Source organism: Petaurus breviceps, unplaced genomic scaffold (genome assembly GCF_028583685.1).
Source record: "Petaurus breviceps papuanus isolate PSGF00001 unplaced genomic scaffold, PetGlider_PUasm1.0 91041, whole genome shotgun sequence".
NCBI classification, from domain to species: Eukaryota; Metazoa; Chordata; class Mammalia; order Diprotodontia; family Petauridae; genus Petaurus; species Petaurus breviceps.
The window spans coordinates 26,711,795-26,734,439 of NW_027187400.1; the positions used below are offsets into that span (position 1 = coordinate 26,711,795).

Here is a 22,645-nt window from a genome sequence, read left to right on the forward strand (position 1 = left end):
CCATAACAAATATTCTCAGTGAAATTGGTAAGCATACATGACAGTCATCCCAGAAACGGCTAGTCTTCTCCACTAGGGCTGTTAGAGGCTCTCAGATCCAGACACACATGGGCACCTGGGCTGCATACACCAGCACAGCATGTACTCTTTGTTGAACATTTGAAAAACAGCCAGGCAGACAGGGTCACACTGGCAGAGGCAGAGGGAGAGGGAGGGGGGAAGAGAGGGAAGGAGGGAGAGAGACAGACAGAGACAGAGAGAGAGAGGTTAATACAGCTTGCCTTGGCCCCAGCATTTTTATGGTGTGTTAGCAATCTTGATTGAGTTGCAGCATAACACTGGAGGGCAAAGAAATGAAAATGGGGGCCTGAGGAGAGCAGGCACCTTGGCCCAAGGAAACATTTCCCCTCTTCCCACTCGTACTCCATGCCCAGCCAATTTTTTACTTATGGCCTGGGCCTGTTGGCAGTGCTGCTTCGCTACAGAAGGTAACTGCACCAAAATTGTTGAATTGTCTGAATCCTTTTGTTAACTGACTTGCTACAATGGCTTACCTCTCACAGGGGAGAACTGAGCTACAATTCTGTCTCTCTGTCTCTCTCTCTCTCTCTCTCTCTCACACACACACACACACACACACACCCTTTCTAATTCTTCTCTTTGGTGTGTGATATTTTTGGTTTTGTTGTTATTTCCTACCTACATGCCCCCAGCTATCTTTCTGCTTCCCTCCTTTTTTTAGGAAAATCAGGAAAATGCATTTGTGTTCATTTCTGAGGCTGTGGTTGCTTGGTGGGAAGGACATGTTGGGAAAGGAGAGATCCAGAGTTGACAATACTGATAACTCGGTACATGAGCAGAATATCTTAATTATTGGTGACTTTTAGTGGATGAACTGATGGAAAAATACAGCCCAGACACTGTACAGTGAGAGTGTGTATTTAAACATTTGCTAAAGATAGACTAATTGGTAAGAAGCATTTCTCTTGACATGAACTGCTGCCTAGAACACTGAGGATTCAGAATGACCTTCCCCACCCCTCCTTGTCTCCCATACTGGGCACTAAACCAGTCGGTTCTTCCTGCTGTTAGCAGTCATAGCCCAGAGATGTAAGATGTGTTGACGAGAAGACCTTGTTGTGAGATGAGGTGAGATCACCAGGAACAAAATGATCATTACAGGCCATTCATGTGCAGCATTTGTGCCTCTGTGTTTGCTTGCAAGCAAAAGCAGAAGCTCATTTGCAAGGCTGCCTTTGTAACGGGAGCTTTTGATCAATGATTGCCTGTGTTAATGTTTCAGTAGGCTATTGATTTCTGCAACAGCTTTTGTTCCCTGAATTTATGTGCAGTGGGGTCTCTGCAGCAAACACTATGCATGTTTGATGAAAGTTGAATTGACTTTACTCCCAGAGAGGCCAGGAGCTCTCTTGCTCCCTATTTGTAGAACCAGAGCTTTCCCGACATGTTCTTTTGTTTGTGTTCAAGACCCTGCCACCCATGTAGTCACCAGTATGCTGTTTCTAATCCCTCAGATTCACTCCATTCCGATGTTTAATCTCTTAGGTAGACATTACAGCATTTAAAGTCAGATTGCTAATAAAACCTGGCCTGAAATTTTTGTTTATATTGTTATACTTGCATCAGCTTGCATCCTAACCCTGAAGTAGAGGGGTCCCTTCAAAGTCTGTGTTTATCAGTTTAAGATCATTGGTATTCAGATTGTGAAATCTGCTAAGAATGCTTTGTTGGCTATTTTTAAAACTATCCCTGTGATACTGATGACCTTGACCTTTGTCTGCTATTAAACTCAGTTCATTCCTTTGCCAGGGGAAGTGGGGGGAGGGGGTGTTAATCGACAGAGAGCACAATTGACGTTTAGGATTCAGGACTTATTCATCCTTTAACTTTTCATTAACTTACAGTATGGTCTTCGATGAATCATCCAGCCTTGGTGAACATCAGTCTCCTTCCTTATCTAGAAATAAAACTTGTTTTATCTAAAACCCTTATAGAGTTTTGCAAAATCTGTCCTAATTGGGTGACTCTAGTAATTGATCCTGACTTCACAGAGTCATTTTGCTTTGCTGTTGCCTAAAGTAACTTGGTGCTGTTTCTGCTGTATTTTTATGGAATCCTCCATGTAATGTTGGAAGGAGCTTCAAAGTCCCTCAGGTCCAACCCCTACATTTTTTTTAAGTCAGGAAACTGAGGCACCAAGAGGTGATAGGCAGTGTGCCAGTGGCAGGCCGGCCCTGTTGTATCACAGGCCCAATGTGGACGTGAAATTCATCAGAAACGGGCAACACCCCTTCTTTTTCTTTCAAAACGAGATGCTGTTTGTTACAAAAGACTATACAGTGCCTGGCCCATAGTAGCTGCTGTATAAATGACTATTCTCTGCCTCACTGTCTCTCTCCGTCTCCCTCTTCCTCTCTCTCTGCCTCCCTGCTCCCTCCCTCTCTCCCTCCTTCCCTTCCTTCTTCCTTTCCCCTCTATGCCTTATCCTTTCACATTTCTCTCCTCCCTTGGTTGTAGTCTGATTTTTATCTCTATCATCAGAGCTCTGTGCTCTAATCCCAGTCTTCCCCAATGACAGCAGTTCCAGTTAGGGGAGGACAAGGGAGACCTGGTCCTTTCAGTATGTAGGACTGGGAGCCTGAATTTTGCTTTACTGGCATAGATGAGTGAGAGGTTGCTGTAGTGCTGTGTGGCTTTTTTTAGCCTGTTTACTTTTTCAGCTGTAGCAAGGGACACAGCGTCCTTTGGAAGCATTGGGTGACTGTGCTCTGAAGTGACTTTACAGACATGATTTCTGTGGAGATGGGTCGGATTCCTCTTTACGACATGTCTACCATTTTCAGTCTCTTAACTTGTTCCCGCTTTGTGACAAAAGTGCTTACTATGAATCAGTTTCCAAGGAAAGGGGTAGGAAAGAGATCCGAAGGTTCTGCAGTGCCACAGCACCATGAGGTCCCATGATGAGCATCCGTCCACTTGGTGGAAGTACTTGTAACCCATTTTGAGGAAAAAGACAAGGGCAAGTACAAGCATGTGTGCATGTTATACGTGTGGATGTCCATATGCCCACACATGGAATAGCCAGGAGGAGAGAAGCCTCCTTTCAGGTATGAAAGATATTCTTGCAGTTCTATTCTCATCTCTCTGACAGGTCTGTGGCAGGTCTTCGTTGTGTGCCACAGAATAGCTGATACAATTGTATATGATTATGATGGAATGTTATTGTGATATAAGAAATTACATGCAGGGTGATTTCCGGGAAACCTGCAGAGACTCACATGAACTCACGTAGAGTGAACAGAACCAGGAGAACTTTGTACACACTAACAGCAGTATTGTTTGTTGAAGAACTGTGAATGAACTGACTATTCTCAGTATTACAGTGATCCAAGACAATCCCAAAGGACTAATGACGAAGCATCCTATCTGCTCTCCAGAGAGAGAATTGATATTGATTCAATACAGACAGAAGCCATGCTATTTTTCACTTTATTTTTTCTTTTATTTGAGTCTTTTTGTACAAAATGATGAATATAGGAATGTTTTACACAATTCCACATGTATAACCTATATCTGATTGCTTACCATCTCAGGAAGGGAGGGATAGAACTTGGAACTTGGAAGAGGGATAGAACTTGGAAAACTTTAAATAAAAACATTAAAAAATTTTTGTGTGGGGGTAGAGTCATGTGACTAAAAGGATGGAGACCGAGGTGGGAAAAAAGAGGAGATGATTTAAATAGAACAAGGTAGTCTTCCTACCCAACCTCCTGCCCCAGCATTTTGAGGATGAAAAACCCAGAGAGGTAAAGTGACTTCTCCTATCTCTCAAAGCAGTCAAAGAATCGAGGCCTGGGATCGTCCTTAGAGGAGCTGTCTCAGACCCTCCAATCTCTCATGCAGAGTGAGTCGGAGACCAGAGAGGTGACATTTCTTGCCCACAGAGACAGAGATCTGAACCCAGGCTCTCTGACTCTTTCTCTTATGTTACTCTGCCTCCAGGTAAGGAGCATAGCCAGGATTTGGCCTGGACATAGTTTTCCATGGATACTGCTCCTTAGACACATTGCTCACACTGCCCAGAATTACTGCTGCTGCTGGTTCTCCTGTCCTCTTCTTTTGCCTCATCATTTGACTTATGGATCTGAAAATCATGGACTTGATGTTTCCTATTTGTACCAGCTATGTTACTTCTGATGATAGTTATCCCTCATCAGTAGCCAGTGGCGTTTGTTAGAATGGATGAAGGGATGTTTCCATGGATGCTATTTTGGGTCCTGAAGCAACTTGAACATTTTAATGGAAGGAATCAAATGATGGCAGAGGAAGTAGCATTTTTCTAACACTTGAAATGGGAAAAATTTTGATACGTGGGCATATGTACACCCTCCCCCCAACAGACGGATGTGTGTGTGTGTTTGTTCACACTTGCTCTTATTACTTCCTCCCACCTGTGATTTCATTGAGGTAGCTACTTTCTTCCTTCCACCACGGATCTCCGCTCCCCTATGCACCATTAGTAGATTGTCTTTGAAAATTGCTGCGGTCGAATAGTTTGTCACCTTGAAGTTTATTTGGTGACAAGCCAGATTAGTGAGGCCTGTCTGTGGACAGCAGGCATGATATCTGTCTCCTGACTTGTACTTGGTATCTTTCTTGTTTTCTGTGACCTTTCAGAGTTTACATTCCACTGGCCGAGCCTTTGAGAACCCTAATTTACCCCCATACCATGATGAGGAATCAGAGTAGGACTTCTGTATGTATACACACACACACACACACACACACACACACACACACACACGGGTGGGTAGATTATTATGAAGATTGAATGATAAAGGGAAAAGAAGCGCAGAAGACAGAGCTAAGTAGAGTTTAAAGAGGTGCTAGGTGGCACCACAGTGCACAGAATGCTGGAACCAGAGTCAGGAAGACGTGAGTTCAAATCCTGTCTCAAACACTTACTAGTTGTGGGCTTCTGGGCAAATCTCTGCTTCAGTTTCCTAGGCTGTAAAATAGGGACGATAATAGCAGCTAGGAGGCGCAGTGAATAGAGCACCAACCATGGAGTCAGGAGTACCTGAGTTCAAATCCAGCCTCAGACACTTGACACACTTACTATCTGTGTGACCTTGGGCAAATCATTTAACTCCCATTGCCCTGCCTTCCCCCCTCCAAAAAGAAAAAAAAAAAAGGCATCTATCTCACAGGGTTAGTGTGAGGTTTGAATGAGATGACATATGTAAATCACTTAGAAAAGTTTGCCATTAAATTAACAAATGAGAGTGAATCAGAGATGGGCTAGGTGATGACAGCACTGAAATGAAGAGACAAACCCAAGAGGCAGAGAGCTAGCTAGAGCTAGACTAAAAAGCCTTCAGCTTCCTGTCTGACTGTGTCTCCTTTCAGTTCCTTAGGGATCTTAGTGCCATTGATTGGGGTCAGAAGAATCCTTGTAGACCATTCTATTGGGGAGGTGTAAGGTATTTTAGGGCTCTTTTTTTTTTTTTCCAGTTTTATCAAGCATTTGTTTCCTCTATGGAAAAAGAAGTACAAAGCCCTTGTAACAAATATGTATAGTCAAGCAAAACATTCACACATTGGCCATGTCCAAAAATGTGCCTCATTCTTCATATTAGCTCCTCACCTCTCTCTCAAAAGGTAGGCAGTATCCTTCATAATAAGTGTCTCTGGAATTATTGCCTTGATTAGAGTTTTTAAGTATTTTTAAATTGTTTATTTTTAGAGGATTGTTGTAATAGTATAAGTTGTTCTCCTGGTTCTGATCACTTCACTTTGCATCATTTTGTAGAAGTCTCACCAGATTTCTCAGCTATCTGTTTTCTCATTTCTGACAGCTCAGTAAACATTCTGTTTTATTCATATACCATAATTTGCTCAGCTGTTCCTCAATTGGTGCACCCCCTTCCACCTTAAATTCAAGTTCTTTCCCACTCCCAAAATCTGTGGTGGTCTTTAGGACGTTTTCTTCTTTGATCTCTTTGGAATATAGGCCTGCTAGCAGTATCTGGTAAAAAGATATGCACAGTTTATTCACTTCCTGGGCATAGTTCCAAATTGCTTTTCAGATCAGCTAGACCAGTTCATAGCTTTTACCCACTTTGTGTCATTGGGGGGCATGCTCTTTTCTTGCTATAACATTACCTTTATTGGGAAGTTTTCTTCTTGGCCATAACAGCAATGGATTCTCAGATTGTAATGTTTTTTTCCTGGTGTTTTTGCTCATTTGTTAAGCTGTAGAGTCATATTCAGAAGGGAAGGAAGTAACAAGTTTATACTGGATAGTGCGGAAAGTAACTTCAGTGAAAGACTAGATGGGACATTGTACCATTTTTTTTTTTAGCAGTATTTTTCTTCTCAAGATCTTGAAATTGCAAAATATTTTCATCGTCACATCAACCTGACTTAGAACTCAGGTTGTCTAGATATAAGCATTTTCATATTTTAAACCGGAATCTGAGCCAGTTTTTTAGTCCACCTAGTGCCACATTGGCATTGAAATTTTAAAATTTACAAAAAAGCTCTTATGTTGGGGGTAGTATTTCTTTAACTTGAAGCAAAAACATCAGTATTCTTGATGAGAAGCTTCATAAAATTAATTTCACTTAATTTAGGATTGTGATTAGTAAGCAGATCTTTCTTAGAGATGCTTTACTCTCTCATCCAAGTCATGACATATCTCCTCCCCACTTTTTATTCTTCTCTGCACCTTTGTCCTTGACATTCCCCTCAACTGGTATGCTTTCTGACCATGTTTATAGCCACTTTTTTAAAAAGCAAAAGAGAGAAAAGCTACATACTTTAACGCTGTGTATGTGGGTGTATATGTGTACATAGAAGTCTGTATCGTTCTATATGAGCACATATATATTTTGTATATATTTCAAGATAGCTATATCTTAGAGAGCTATGTTTGGAGCTAGGAAGACATATATTAACTATGAGATCATGGTCATAAATTACTTAACCAGGCCCCAGGTTACTCCTAAGACTCTAAATTACAAAGAAGGTGCCAACTTACATTGGTAAAGAAGTGGCTACTAAGAGGTAGCTTCCTATGCCAGTGAAATCCCAAGTCCATTGACCATTTCTCTTTTAAAAAAATAGCCCACAGTAGATTGGTTGATTGGGACACATATAGTGTTCCGGAAGTCATGTACTAACTGGTTACTCATAGAGTCTGCAAAAAGATTCCTTCCTTTTGGTGGTAACTGCATGTATTCCCATTCTTTTTTTTTTTCCCTCAAAGGACTGCTTTGTCTCTCTTACTTGTATAAATAAAAGGAATGGCAGCACCTGGAGAAGGCCCAAACCTCCAAGAAGTAACAAGATTTAAAAATGTAAAAAGGATGACTCAGAATTCCTATCTGTCTTAGCCTCTTCACAGTTCCCTAGATTTCTCATTTGTCTTTTGGATAGCCAAGCCCATTATCTTTCAGGCTAATTCTTTGAGGTATGGGTACCTAATTACTAAATTTATATTGGGTTTCTGATTCAAATGAAAATTTTAGGTGGGTTAGATTGCCTTGTACTATTCTTCATTAATCCAACTATTTGCCTCTCCCTATTAATATATCTACTTCACTCACTTCAATTCACTAATGGCAGAATTTGTTCCTCTAATATAATTTCCCCAATACCTCTGCCCTGGTGATTTGTTCCTATAAACTGCTTATTTGAAAGATTAAGTCAGATTAATCAGATTTCTTCCAGAAGATTCTCATGCTTCATATTTCCCCATATTTTGTTGTCTTGTTTGACATCTAAGTTTAACATCTAAGAAGCAATGCTCTATAGACAGAACACAGATCGTTCAAACAAGCAGTTGCTACAAATGTTTGGTTTTAATAGGAATGTATGGAAAGAACATACTTTAGTATTACTTTTTCTTAATTTTATTTTTTTCAGTCAGGAAAAATCTGCCTTTTCTCCTTCATATCCTAACCCTTTCCCTTTTCCCCACCCCAGCTGAGAACAAAAGATAGTAAACTCTGTTACAAACATGTATGGTCAAGCAAAACAAAGTTCGACATTGGCCACATCCAAAAAAAATACGACTCATTCTGCACTCTTGAATCCTTCATATCTCTGTCAGGAGGTGGGTAGGATGTTTCATCATTCTCTGGAATTAATCTAGCCAAATTCTACATGTGTGCACACACACATGTGTGTTACACACCACTTTGTTTTAATTTTTTATTTATTTTTAACATTCCTTTTTTAAGAATTTTGAGTTCCAAAGCCTTTCCCATCCATCCTCCACCCATTGGGAAGGCAAAAAATATAACCATTATGCATGTAAAGACATGTAAAGCATTTCTGTATTAGCTATGTTGCAAAATTAAAAATAAAAAGCAAGAAACAAAGCTTTTTTTAAACTATATATACTTTAGTCTGCACTCAGTTCATCAGTTTTCTCTCTGGAGGTGGATAACATTTTTCATCCTGGGTCCTTTGGAATTATCTTGGATCATTTTCTTGATCAGAGAAGCTGTCTTTCATAGTTGATCATCATTACAATATTGTTGTTACTATATACAGTGTTCTCCCAATTCTGCTCACTTCACTTTACATCAGTTCATATGGGTCTTCTTAGGTTTTTCTGAAATCATCCTCCTCATTTCTTATAGCACAATAGTATTCAATCATAATCATATACTTCGATTTCTTCAGCCATTCCAAATGATGGGCCACCCCTCAGTTTCCAATTTTTTGCTATCACAAAAAGAGCTGCTATAAATATTTTTGTACAAATGGGTCTTTTCCATTTTCTTTGATTCCTTTGAGATACAGGCCTAGGAGTGGTATTACTGGGTCAAAGGGCATGCGTGATTTTATAGCCCTTTGGGCATAATTCACTGTTGGACAGAACAAGAGCCCAGTGCTCTCCTCTAAGTCCTAATTCTCCTTGACTTCTCTGCAGCCTTTGATACTGTTAATCACTCTCCTACTTGATAGATACCCTTTTCTTTCTAAATTTTCAGAACTTCATTCTCTCCTTGTTCTCCTCCTTAAAAGCCTACTTCTCAGTCTCCTTTGCTGGCTCCTGGGATTGTGCCCTTTTCTCCTTCCTGTCCCAACCATAAGTGTCCCACAGGTTCTATCCTGGGCCCTCCCTCTGTACTTCACTACTTGGTGATCTCATCAGCTCATGGAGTTAAAAATTTATCATTTCCATGCAGGTGATTCTCAAATCTATCCAGCCGTAACATCTCTGGTAATCTCCATTCTTGTATCTCCAATTGCCTTTTTTTTTTTGGAGGGCAGCCAGGGTTAAGTGACTTGTCCAAGGTCACATGGCTAGTAAGTGTGTCACGTGTCTGAGGCTGGATTTGAACTCAGGTCCTTCTGACTCCAGGGCCAGTGCTTTATTCACTGTGCCACCTAGCCACCCTACCAATTGCCTTTTATACTTTTCAGATGGCATGTCTAGTAGACATCTTAAATTCAGCATGTCTAAAACTGAACTCATAATTTTCCCCCCTAAACGCACCCCCTTCCTACCTTCTCTATTACTGCAGCAGTTAAACACCATCCTCCCAGTCCCTCAGGTTCCTAGCCTAGGTGTCCTCCTTAACTCCTCGCTATCTCTTGCCCCCATGATCTATGGCTAATGTCAATGTCAATCAACTTCATTTCTGCAACTTCTCTCCAATGTACCCCCTTCTCTCCTCTGACACTACCACCAGTCTGATGCAGACCCTCCTTACCTCCCACCTGGACTATTGCAGTAACCTGCTGGAGTCTCTACCTTCCTCATTCCTTCCCCACTCCAGTCTGGCCACCAAAGTGATTTTCCTTAAACACTGATCTGACCATGTCCCTCCCTTACTCAGTAAACTCCAATGGCTCCCTGTCACCTCCAGAATCAAATATAAAATCCTGTTTGGCATTCAAAGCCCTTTATAACCTAACCCTCTCCTGCCTTTCCCCTGCCACATACTCAGCCCTGGGTATTTTCATTGGTTTTCCCCCATGCCCAGAATGTCCTTCCTCCTCAGATCTGCCTCCTGACCTCCTAAAAATCCCATCTTCTTCAGGAAACCTTGTGCCTTCCCTCTCTTAACTATTCCCTCATTATCCTGTGTGTGACTTATTGGCTTGTTGTCTTCCCCATTAGATTGTGTACTCTTTCATAAATGTTTATTGATTGTTTTCAGCTCCCAGCTGTTCGTATATGTAGAAAGTCTTCCCTCCTTTAACTAATTCATATGAGAGTCAGGTTCAAGTGTCAGCTATTCTCCCCTCTCACTGCCCAACTTCATACTTTGATACTTTGTTTATAAATGTTTTTGGGAACCCCTGGATTTCCTTTGATCCAGATGGCTGCCTTAGACCCTCAGGGCCTCGGGGGACAAGCTTGTAGCCAGAACTTAAGGCTGATTTGTTAACTGACAATGTGAACAGGACTGACTCTTCCTTACAACACTAGAAACCATTATAACCTGACCCCCTTTGTATATGTATCAGACATCTTTTAGGTACTTGTTATATGTGTAAGAAGCTTTGTTAGAGACCAGGAGGAAATTATGTTAAGCAACATAGGGATAGCATATGTGTGCCCAATCTGTGGAGGGGTCCTCCATGCAGTAAGGAGAGCAGTTGCCATGGCATTATGGGCCATTATTAAACCATATTTTCTACTTCCAGCCGAAAGAGGAAACTTTTCAAAGAGGTGTTTCTCCACCATAGTCCCAACTGATACCCAACTCTTCTCTTTTTCAGGGAGAGCTAATCACCTTTTATTACTATTGGAAGAAAACCCCAGAAGCTGCTAGTTCCCGGGCCCACCGTAGGCATCGTAGGCAGGCTGTATTTCGGAGGATTAAAACTCGAACAGCTTCTACTCCAGTCAACACTCCCTCCAGACCCCCCTCCAGTGAGTTCTGTAAGTAAAGACCAGAGTCCCTGGCTAATATTTGGCGGAGTTGGGGTGGGGGTGGGGAGAACAGGGAATGGGACACACACTTGGACACAGCTGTAGAGCTGGACGTAGAAGTTAAGGGCCCCTCTCAGCTATCTCCCTGATCAGGGGAGTCTATGTTCGACATATTTCTGAATTGGATCACTATTCTGCTGTCCTCTGGAAAATGGGAAGTATTGGGATTAGAAAGTGTCCCAGGTCACACATTGGCCCTTGCAGCCCCCACATTCTCTGAGTCCATGAGCATTGGGCTCACTGAAGAGCCCTCACAGGGTCTGCTGTAGTCAGGCTTATAGTTCTTACCACTTGACAGAACACTTTTCTTTTGAGAGTATTAGCATAAGATGATTTGACTGACTTGTTCTGACTCCTCAAAGAAGTGGCTGACCAAAGTCATCTTGTTGACCACAGTCCAAGAGGCATTTTAATAGCCTGATACAAGCCCCACATTTGACATTTGTGTTCCAGTCCATGACATTTTACCCACATGAGCAAAGTACTTATTTAAATCCCTCACACACATAGCCTGCTGCTGCCTGGCCCTCTTCGTGTTCTTTATCAGAACAAGAACAGACTTTCTTATCTAAGTGATGCTCTAGGGGATACCAGAGGGGCAAGAGACCACTTTGCAAGTTGGACTTCTGCCTTAGCCTTTAGGCAAGCCCTTCCACTGTTAATATGTGCATCTTGGTGCCTTGGGCCCCTACCCACATTCAGGAACTAAGACAACCAGCTGAGAAGCAATTCCTGGCTCTGCCCCCTGAAGCCTCCATCATCCTGGGTGGGCCTCCTCCTGGACTAAGCCTGTTCTGTCTTCTCATAGGAGGAGAACAAAGGGCAAAGGATCTGTCTTCTTGTTCAGGCTCACTATGTACAGCTGAGAATCCAGCTCTTAGAAGAAATGGCTTCATTTCAGCCAGTGGGGAAATTCTAATCTGAACACTTCTTTTCTTTCTCTCTCCCTGGCTCACCTGTGCTCTGCTTCCTTTCTTCAGTGGACTTGAGCTCTGCCAGTGAAGATGATTTTGACAGTGAGGACAGCGAGCAGGAACTGAAGGGTTACGCCTGTCGTCACTGCTTCACCACCAGTACGTGCTGCGTGACCCATGTTGCCTCCTGCTTTGTTCTAGCTCTGGCTTTATTCGAGCAAATTTACTAGCCTAGAATGGGCTCAGGTGCTGTTAAGGTTTTAACATTTGATGAATTGAAATAAGTGATATTATGACAGTTGAAACCTGCAGGCGACAATAATTTATTCTGACTTTGAATTCCAACATAAGTGAGAAAGTTGAGGAATGAACACAACAAACTCTCCCTGGCCATATGAAGTCTTTTATGATAATCACTTTCTGTTAAGCAGATCCGTATGGAGCTCTGAATGCCAGGTGCAGAGAGCCTGCTCATGAAGCACCGGCACGATGCTTTGTTGGGGGTGGGAGAAGTGGGAGGGCTGGAGGAGATGAGCAGGAAAGGCGGCATGTGCAGCATGTGCTTGAATGGGGAGCCACACACCTCGAAGAGAATGATGGCTCTGGTAGCCCCTTGGGAGTGTCTCTTCTGAGCCCAGAAATGGGCTGGTCCTGCATCTTGGAGTATTTGATCATGTCGCATGATCTGCAGCCTGAAGCACGGGTGGCATTTGGGGTTCTGGTTGATTCCTTATCAAAGCAGACTGTTTTTGGGTGGCTGTTCCTTCCACTAAGCTTTATTGTTCAGCAGCATACTGACTTCTGCTTTACTCCTTCCCCCAATCCTTTGTAAAGCCTCCAAAGACTGGCACCACGGCGGCCGAGAAAACATCCTCTTATGCACTGATTGTCGGATCCACTTCAAGAAGTACGGAGAACTCCCCCCGATTGAGAAGCCAGTGGACCCACCGCCCTTTATGTTCAAACCTGTCAAAGAGGAAGAGGATGGGCTCAGTGGAAAGCATAGCATGAGGACCCGGCGCAGTCGCGGCTCGGTATGGCCTGTTTCCCTGCCCCGCTATTTCCTGTGCCTTGGCCACCTCCACAGCTCTGCCTGGGCAGGAAATCTCCCAGAAACATTTGTCCACCTTGACACCTGTCATGTAGGCAGTGTTAACATGCCAATTCATTGTTCAGCATTCTCATCCTAGTGCATGCACTTTCTTAACCTTCTTCAGAGCCATCAAGATGGCTCAAAGTCCTACAAGACGCTAAGGAATGATACTAAAATCCATTTAAAAATATATTCCTACCCAGGGTGATAACGTTTTGTTCTCTTTTGCTTTCATAGCCCCTTCATTTACAAATATATCCTTCTTAGAGAATCATATTTTATAACAATAATAAAAGAGAAAGAGGGAGGAAACAGCTCAGCAAAGTTAGGCAAATACATCCACCAAGTTCCACATCAGTGGCCCTTCTCACCTGTAGAAAGGAAGGAGAGGCATTTTCACACGTTTCCTTTGAAGCCAGGCTGAGAAAAGACTCCATTTTACACATAGGGGAAATTTAAGAAGACCCTAAAAGCTAAAATGATTTGTTCTGAGTAAGGGAAGTAGCTGAGAGAAAAGCACTGGTCTTAGCTTCCAATTCAGGTCTGTTTTCCCAGGTCTTTGCCTCTCTGGCTTTCTACCTTCCCTCTAAGCACCTGCCTCTTTCCTAGGTAGATTGACAACTTCTCTTCTCTTCTTCCCCCCCACCCTTTTTTTTTTTTCACCTGTCCTCATCTCTGCCTTCCTTTCTTTCTTCTGAGTTTAGATTGTGGCAAGGACATTCACAAGGAGAGCTAGTAGGTCATCTCTTCTGGTCCTGTCATTATGACTTGATCTTCCTCCAAGCCTCTGCCTTCAAAGTGACATGCTTTCACCCCAGCCTGGCACTGGACACAGGCTTTCCCTCCGCCTTTGTCTTGGTGTGGTCCTGTCAGGCTCCCCTTCTAGCTTGAATAGGGCTCGAGGTTTTCCTGATGACTGAGTATGCATGTGACCATTAAAGAAGCACAGGAAACTTCTCTAGTGCTCCATAGAAATTGAAAACAAAAGCACACCTATGAGGACTTCAATGGTTGGTGTGGCTGTCTGTCCTCATGGCATGCGAGCAGGAGGAAAGTTTACCATCTTTCTGATATTCTCCTTTTTGGCAGACACCATTGAGTAAAACCCATTGGGGCTGATGCTTTTCATCAGAGCTCAGGATTACCATGATTTCAGTACCCTGCTGGGTCTTCTAGAACAGATTGAGAGACTCATTGCTCCCTAGTTTTCCTTTTTTTTTTTTATTTTATTTTTTATTTTTTGCAGGGGAGAAGGCAGGGTAATTGGGGTTAAGTAACTTGCCCAAGGTCACACAGCTAGTAAGTGTTAAGTGTCTGAGGCAAGATTTGAACTCAGCCACCCCCAGTGGTTTCATTTTTTAGCTCAAATGAGTTTCATTTTTTAACCTTAATTTAGATGAGCTTGAGAGAATGTTATTTCACAATGGGGAGACAGGAGAGGAAAAGAAGGGGCAGTGGTATATTTCTTATTTCTCTATGAAATATCTCTTAGTGTACTTGCCTCCCTCTGAACATTTCCCTCTCTATGGGAAAATTTCTATGTATGGTATGGCCATTCTCCCCTTTCCCCCCAGGTTGAAAGGGATTTCTTAGTAAGAAAAAGAGATAGTAATTTCCTCGGTTAACAAACACTTTTTATTGACTACTCTGGGAGTTTCATGTTCACTTCAGTAAAATAGCATCTAGCAGGGACTGCAGGGTCATTCTAACCTTAATAATATCTTTGGGGGTTGTTTTGGGGGATGCTAGATGTCTACACTGCGTAGTGGCCGTAAGAAGCAACCTGCCAGCCCTGATGGTAGAGCCTCGCCCATCAACGAAGACATCCGCTCAAGTGGCCGTAACTCTCCTAGTGCAGCCAGCACCTCAAGCAATGACAGTAAAGCAGATTCTGTGAAGAAACCTTCGAAGGTGAGCGCTGATGGAGGCGTGACCCTGCCAGCGGTCTTCCCTGGCGGTCCTTAGGGGGTCGGAGGTAGCTGTGTCCCATCCCTGTGAATGATTTCTGTTGTAGGTGAGAAGTTCAAGTCTAGGCCTCCTCAGTCATTCTCTCCTCTCCTCTTCACACAGTTGCCAAAGTAATGCTCCTACCTAACTTTGCCAAATAATATACCAGTCTCACTCTTCTCAGAAGAGTGGTTCCTTGTCGCTTCTGGAATTAAGCAGACCCTCCCCAACCTTGTCTTTAAGATCCCCTGTCAAGGGTGCTTTGGGGGCAATATAGAATCAAAGACTAAAAGCCAGAAGAGCCTTGGAGGTTGCCCAGCCCAGGGCCTCATTTTGGGAGTGAGAGCTCTGAGGCCCAGGGATTTAGGTGACTTGCTTAAGGCCACATAGTTATCAAGTGATAAAGCTGGGATTCAAACCTCCATCTTTGACCCGGCACACAGCTGGTGCCATTCTGCCCTCCTGCTTTCCTCATTCATGTTAATATTATTGTGGTGATGATGATGCCACCTTATTTCATATTACTCCCCTTCATTTCCAACTAAACTGTGGACTCCTCACTATTCCCTAAACTCAGCATGCCCTCTGCCACCTCAGTGTAGACCATCATAGGGTGTCCTCATGCCTGAAATGCCCCCACAAGGGTCACAGAGTCTCAGAATAGGAAGGAACCTAAGGGGTCTGGGCCTGAGCTTTAAGCCCCACAGCAACATATCCCCAAAGTAGTCATTCCACCTACTGCATTTGGGAGAGCTCTGTAAGAGAGTTTTCTCTTCCTGTCAAGCCAAGATGTGCTTCATTGCAACCCCTGCCCCCAAGAGTCCATTTGGATTTACTTTCTGTCTTAATTAAAATGATAGAACCAAAGATAATACTCCAGCCCTGATGTCTGTATCCCTTGCATGGTTCTTGTTAATAGAAGATAAAGGAAGAAGCATCTTCACCTCTCAAGAGCACTAAGCGTCAACGAGAAAAGGCAGCATCAGATACTGAGGAGCCTGAGAGGACCAGTGCCAAGAAGTCCAAAACCCACAGCCCCCAGGTGAGGCCTCTGGGAGCGAGCTTTGGCCCCTCTCTCTGCTGGCTCCTTTCTCAGGGCAGACTCACTCCAGAATCCTGCCCAAGAAGCATTCATGCAGGAAGCCTAATCTTGCTGGTAGTGACATCCAGGGAGGCACCCCCATAGCATCTCCTCCTGTCACTTGGAACAGTGTTTTCCAGCCCAGAGAATATAGGTCACCAGTAAGTTAACCCCCAACCTCAGCCTGGCAGCAGCTCAGGATTTGGGGGTCTGGGAGCTAGGAATGAAAAATCAGGATACAAGCATAGAGGAAGAGAACAAAGGGTCTGTTTTTAAGTTAATAGTAAGGATTTTTGGTAGTAATATTTTTGCAAACTGGTAAAAATGTGTTGTAGAGCATGAGTTTGGGGGTAGTGCCTTCTAGAGTAGTTCTCTCCCCTAGTGGATTGACCCTCAGGTGGATGGCCTTGGGAATACCAGCCCAGCTAAAGAAGCTGGGAGCTGGCAGAGGCACACACTCTTAAGGGGCAGCCAGGTCTGCCCTAAGACAAAAATGTGGTGTGGTGATCTTGGGGAGCAGTCATCAGGAAGGCCATCATCTCACTTAAATCCAGCTGCACATCTACTTTTTCTCTCTGCCCTGCAGGAGATCAGCCGGCCTAACTCTCCGTCGGAAGGCGAGGGAGAAGGAGAGAGTTCAGACAGTCGCAGTGTTAACGATGAAGGGAGCAGTGACCCCAAGGACATTGACCAAGACAATCGCAGCACCTCCCCCAGCATCCCCAGCCCTCAGGACAATGAGAGTGACTCAGATTCCTCTGCCCAACAGCAAGTGGTGCAGGCTTCCGGTGGCCCTGCCCAAGCTGCCCCCTCCACTCCTCCAGGGGCAGCCCAGCTCCCAGCTCCAGTGGCCACAGTGGCCAGTGTTCCATCAGCTCCCCCTCAGGTTTCACCATCAGTAGCTCAGCCACCTGGCCAGTCTCAGGCCCCTGTTCCATCTCCAGCCCACTCCCATATACAACAGGCCCCAGCTCTGCATCCACAAAGACTTCCTTCCCCACACCCGCCTTTGCAGCCCTTGAGTGTAGCACAGAACCAGCCACAGGCTCCTGCCTCTTCCCAGTCTCATCCACAGCCCCCCCTTCATGGCCAGGTGCCCCCTGGACCTCATAGTCTGCAGGCACAGCCTCTCTTGCCACATCCAGGACCGCCACAACCTTTCCCCCTTGCCCCTCAGTCTTCTCAGTCTCAGGTTCCACTTCCAGCAACACAAGCTCCTGCCCATCCTCATGGCTCCTTACAGGTCCAAGCCTCCCAGCCATCCCTGCAGCCTCCTCAACCCCCAAGAGAACAGCCACTTCCTCCTGCACCAATGGCAATGCCTCACATCAAACCCCCTCCCACAACCCCTATCCCACAGCTGCCCACCCCACAGTCCCACAAGCACCCACCTCATCTCTCAGGACCTTCTCCATTCTCCATGAACTCCAACCTGCCACCCCCTCCTGCTTTGAAACCCCTGAGTTCACTGTCCACACATCACCCCCCCTCAGCTCACCCACCTCCTCTACAGCTGATGCCCCAGAGTCAGCCGCTACAGTCATCTCCAGCTCAGCCCCCAGTTTTGACTCAAAGCCAGAGCCTCCCACCGGTAGCCAGCCATCCCCCCTCAGGCCTTCACCAGGTACCCCCCCAGCCTCCATTTTCTCAGCACCCCTTTGTGCCTGGGGGGCCCCCTCCCATCACTCCTCCATCCTGCCCTTCCACCTCTACCCCCCCATCCGGGCCAAGTGCTCCATCCCAGCCATCCTGTTCCACGCCTGGGACCTCGAGTGGAAGTGTCCCTGTAGTGACCTCCTGCACCATCCCCCCCATCCAGATCAAGGAGGAAGCACCTGATGAAACAGAGGAGCCTGAAAGTCCCCCTCCCCCACCCCGAAGCCCTTCTCCTGAACCCACTGTAGTGGACACACCAAGCCACGCCAGCCAGTCTGCAAGGTAAGGGCACCTGCAAGGAGGGGAGGGTTCTGCTGGCAAGCCTGGACCTAAGTTACCAGGTCAAGGTCAGCACTGAGAAAGCTTTGCCTAAATCAGTTTCTCCCCGCCTCTTCTCCAGCATGCTTGAGCTCAGCCTGAATAGTGAACGGGATGGGTGCTGGGGATGAGCTCAGAGGAGGATGGCGCATTTGCTTTGTTAGCGAGCTCTGGTCCTGCCCTGAATCCTGAAGAAGTCCTCTGTCACAGACCCTTCTGTTCTCTTCTCTAAAGAGTCTTTGGTCCCTTTCAGATTCTACAAACACTTGGACCGGGGCTACAACTCATGTGCTCGAACTGACCTTTACTTCATGCCCCTGTCGGGATCTAAACTTGCCAAGAAGAGGGAGGAGGCGATCGAAAAGGCCAAACGAGAAGCAGAACAGAAAGCGCGAGAAGAGAGGGAACGAGAAAAGGAGAAAGAGAAGGAGCGTGAGCGCGAGCGGGAACGCGAGCGAGAAGCCGAGCGAGCCGCGGTGAGTCATCGTTCTTGTGGGAAATCCCAGCCGGCCTAAGCAGGCTGAGGCTATGTGCAGAGGGCCCACGTCCCAGGGCTGGCCACCTGCAGAGCCAGGGAATTGGGGGGCATCTGGTGGGCAAGTCACTGGTTCGTTTGTAAAACATTTCTGATTTCGTGGTTTGGGGGCTGTGGCAGGGGGCAAAAGGGGGTGAAGCATGGTAGACTGAGGCAGAGTGACCATCACAAGAGATTCTCCTCTGCTTCCTTCTGTGCCCATAACCCCAGGGCAGGCTTCTCCCCCACTTCCCTTTTCGGTGCCTTCCTTATTTCCACCAGTGACTTTCCTTGTCTGGACCAAAAGCTGACAGGTGTGGGCTTGGCACATGCAGGGTAGTTCCATGGGACTCTCCCTGCCATGGCCAGCTCCCGGGGCTCCTAGACAAGTGGAGAGGATGCTGAGCGTGTTCCTGGGCGAGGAAGCCTGCTTCCTGCCCAGTCTGTGTGTCAGCTAACCTACTCCTCCCTCTCCTGTAGCAGAAGGCATCCAGCTCCTCCCATGAAAGCCGCCTTAGCGATTCTCAGCTCAGTGGACCTGCCCACATGCGGCCATCCTTTGAACCACCCCCAACTACCATCGCTGCCGTGCCCCCATACATCGGGCCTGACACCCCTGCGCTCCGGACTCTTAGTGAATACGCGCGGCCCCATGTGATGTCGCCGACCAACCGCAATCATCCTTTCTTTGTTCCTCTCAACCCCACTGATCCCCTCCTGGCCTATCACATGCCTGGCCTCTACAATGTGGATCCCACAATCCGGGAGCGGGAACTTCGAGAGCGGGAGATCCGGGAGCGGGAGATCCGGGAGCGTGAGCTCCGCGAGAGGATGAAGCCAGGCTTTGAGGTGAAGCCTCCCGAGTTGGATGCCCTGCACCCAGCCACCAACCCCATGGAGCACTTTGCCCGGCATGGTGCCCTCACGATACCCCCTACTGCAGGACCTCACCCTTTTGCTTCCTTCCACCCGGGGCTGAACCCCCTGGAGAGGGAGAGACTTGCCCTGGCCGGTCCCCAGCTGCGGCCTGAAATGAGCTACCCTGATAGACTGGCAGCCGAGAGAATCCATGCTGAGCGGATGGCCTCACTGACTAATGACCCCCTTGCACGGCTCCAGATGTTTAATGTGACCCCCCATCACCATCAACACTCACACATACACTCGCATCTTCATCTTCATCAGCAGGACCCTTTACATCAAGGTGAGCCTCTGAGGGGACATAGGGCAAGGAGTGCCAGTGGGTGGGGAAAGGAGATTGACCTCTGAAAGGGTCAGAAGCTGAAAAAGGGTCTTTCAAGGATCTCAGATGTTGGCTTTGGGTGGCCAGACTCATAGGCCTGCTTCAACAATACACCCGCTCTCCGGGGCAGCTGGTGGGCTGAAGGAGAAATTAGCCACGTGCTCTGAAATCCTTTCTCTAGGACCCCCTACAGGGCTCTAGCCTAGGACAGCGAACAAAGAAAGGGCCTGGAGGTCCTGTACACCTGGGGGGCCGAGAGACAAGGCAAGACACACATGAGAACTGACTCTGAGGCTTGTCAGGTGGAAGAACAGAGTGGGGAGCACCAGGTCAAAACTGTAAAGAGACAGATGTAGGCTCTGAAGACAGGACTAGCTTGTACTGATGAGAAGGTCCCAGAGCTGCCTATGCTGCTGTCTTGTAACGGGCCTTCTTCAGGAGCTGTTGATGGGGAAAGGGGACTTTGGGGAATCCTCCCAGCTCCAAGTCCTTACACACTCGATAGAACGTTCTTATGGCGACGCAGGGCTGGCCAGGCTGGCCAAGCCGAGGAGCCAGGGCTGGAGAGGCCTGAGCAGGGGCATCATTAACGCTGAAGCCCTCCAGATGACGGCTGCTCCTCTCAGTTTTGCTTCATTGCCTCCTCTAGCTTTTTACCCGTGCTTTCCTTGACTTAGTATACAAAATTACAGAGAACTCCAGGACTGTGTTCTCCAACCCCACTGGCTATCAGAGCCTCTGATGGTAGAGTGTGTGTGTGTCTGTCTGTCTGTCTTTCTGTCCGTCCGCCCACCTGCCTGCCTGTCTGTCTGTCTGCTCACCCGCCCGCCTGCCTGTCTGCCTGCCCGCCCGCCGGTCTGCCTGTCTGTCTGTCTGCCTGCCCGCCTGCCTGCCCGCCTGCCTGTCTGTCTGTCTGCCTGCCTGTCTGTCTGTCTGCTGGCCCGCCTGCCTGCCTGCCTGTCTGTGCATGTGAGCCCTTCGTCCAGCCTCTCTTCTTAGGGCCTCCTCTACCCGCATTTCCAGCCTTTGGGCTATGAGGCACAATGACAGATGCTTTGGACCTTTGACCCTTGGCTCAGCTCATGTGCAGAGGCCTGTAGAAGGCACTCCCCTAAAACTTGAGGAAGAACCTGTGCTGTTGCCCCCTCTGCAACTAGGCACTCTGAAGCTCAATTCTGGTACTGTATGACCTGCTAAAAGTCATATGCATTGCTAGAAGGCCTGCTATGTGCCCGGAAGCATGCTCAGTGTTTTATCATTATCTCATTTGATCTTCCCAGTGACTGCTTGAGGTAGAAACCTGAAACCGAGGCAGGCAGTAGTTAAGTGACTTGCCCAAAGTCACATAGCTAGGAAGTGTCTGAGGCCACATTTGAACTCAGGTCTTCTTGACTCTCAGCCTAGCACTTTGTTTACTTTGGCATCCCCCCACCTGCCTCATTGGACAAGTCACTTTGAGGAGCCTAAAATTCCTCATCTGTGAAATGAAACTGGACTAATGGTCCCTTCCAGCTTTCCCTGGCCATGACTGTGTGTCCTCGGTTACTCTAGAGCAGGGGACTAACTTGTGAGTGGCCTGGGCCCCTGCAGCAGTCTAGGGAAGCCTCCAGACTCCTTTGCAGAGTAAGATTTTAAATGCATAAAATTAAAGACACCTAGGATTGCCAAGGAAGCCAGTTATATTGAAACAGCTATCAAAATATATTTTTTTAAGTTCAAGGGCCCCAGTTTAAGAAACTGCTCTAGAAAAACAGGCCCCAGGAAGCGTTGAAAGGTGTGTGCTAATGAAGAAACGTGATACTAGTTACAGGGCGTTCGGAGACTAACTTCTTATTTAGTGAGAATTTACATGAAGACATCGCTCCAGCTCTTTATTCTGGGATATTTCTGAGTCTTTTCTCTTGAATGGCCTGGTCCCCTTGAATTGGTGATCCCTGGCCACTCTGAGTGGGGGGGTGAAGGTTGGAGGAGCTGGCAGCAACAAAATGACCTGTTGCCCCGATGAGATGAAGTGTGGAAATCAGAGCCCTGCACTTGGGCACGTGGTGGTGGGGGGGGCAGACTTGGGCCCTGTACTGCCATTACAGGATTTCCTGTGCCATAGCTACCAGTGGGAGAAATACTAGGAAGAGCTGAGCTTGATGGTCACTTCTTGCAGCTCTGCTAGGGCTCGAGGTATAATTAGGGGACCATTTGCAGGTACAGCAGAGGGGACTTGTGTACTCCAGTGAGGTGTGATTTCACGGGTGTAAGCGTTCCCTCAGCTGCCACATCAGTAGTACGATGGTGTCCACCAGTTCTGAGCCCTGCCTCATAACCTGACATGATGTAAATGCCTACTCTGTGCAGAGCACCACGTATATGCATGGGGAAGATGGGAAATTAAGGCCAGTCCCTACCCTCTTGGCAGCTTAAGCAAATATATTACAAATGGCCTGCCTCTCCTTGGGAGTTGGAACTCCTGTTGTGTGAAGCACTGGAAACATTGTAAGCAAAAGTATGGTCTTTTGTTTGCATCAGTCAGTGAGCATTTATTCAGCACCTATGGTTTGCTAGGCCCTGGAGAATACAAAGGAGGCAGAAACTGGTCCTGCTTTCAAGGAATTCACAGCCTTATGAGAGACTGTGAAAACAATTTATGTGCAAACAAGATAAAGACAGGATAATCAGTGGGTCCAAGGTGTATGTTTAGGGCGGGGATCTTTGTAGAACTAGGAATAAAGCAGGATGGTTTATCTATCCTAAATCCAGGGAAAGCTTGTAAGGACTTCACCAGTTTATTCACTTGCTGATCACAAAGAAGTAGAAGACTTTTCCCTGCAGGCTAACTGTGACTTGTAAAGTCAGACTAGGAAAAGGACCTTTTGTAGACCAGAAGGAGTCAATAGTTGTCACAAA

General features: G+C 46.3%; 1 protein-coding gene across 9 annotated transcripts in view; it reads left to right on the forward strand.

The window, feature by feature from the left end:
* Positions 1-22,645, forward strand: part of RERE (arginine-glutamic acid dipeptide repeats) — a 466,101-nt gene that overhangs the window by 437,069 nt on the left and 6,387 nt on the right. For 7 of the 9 annotated variants that reach the window (XM_069079575.1, XM_069079574.1, XM_069079577.1 and 4 more), the window contains 8 exons: positions 10,768-10,930; positions 11,962-12,054; positions 12,730-12,929; positions 14,738-14,899; positions 15,855-15,977; positions 16,603-17,954; positions 18,244-18,466; positions 18,985-19,708. In XM_069079575.1, coding sequence (XP_068935676.1) covers positions 10,768-10,930; positions 11,962-12,054; positions 12,730-12,929; positions 14,738-14,899; positions 15,855-15,977; positions 16,603-17,954; positions 18,244-18,466; positions 18,985-19,708 — 3,040 coding nt within the window. The remainder of the gene's footprint in view (positions 1-10,767; positions 10,931-11,961; positions 12,055-12,729; positions 12,930-14,737; positions 14,900-15,854; positions 15,978-16,602; positions 17,955-18,243; positions 18,467-18,984; positions 19,709-22,645) is intronic. The other 2 variants (XM_069079578.1, XM_069079576.1) reach the window with 2 other exon arrangements.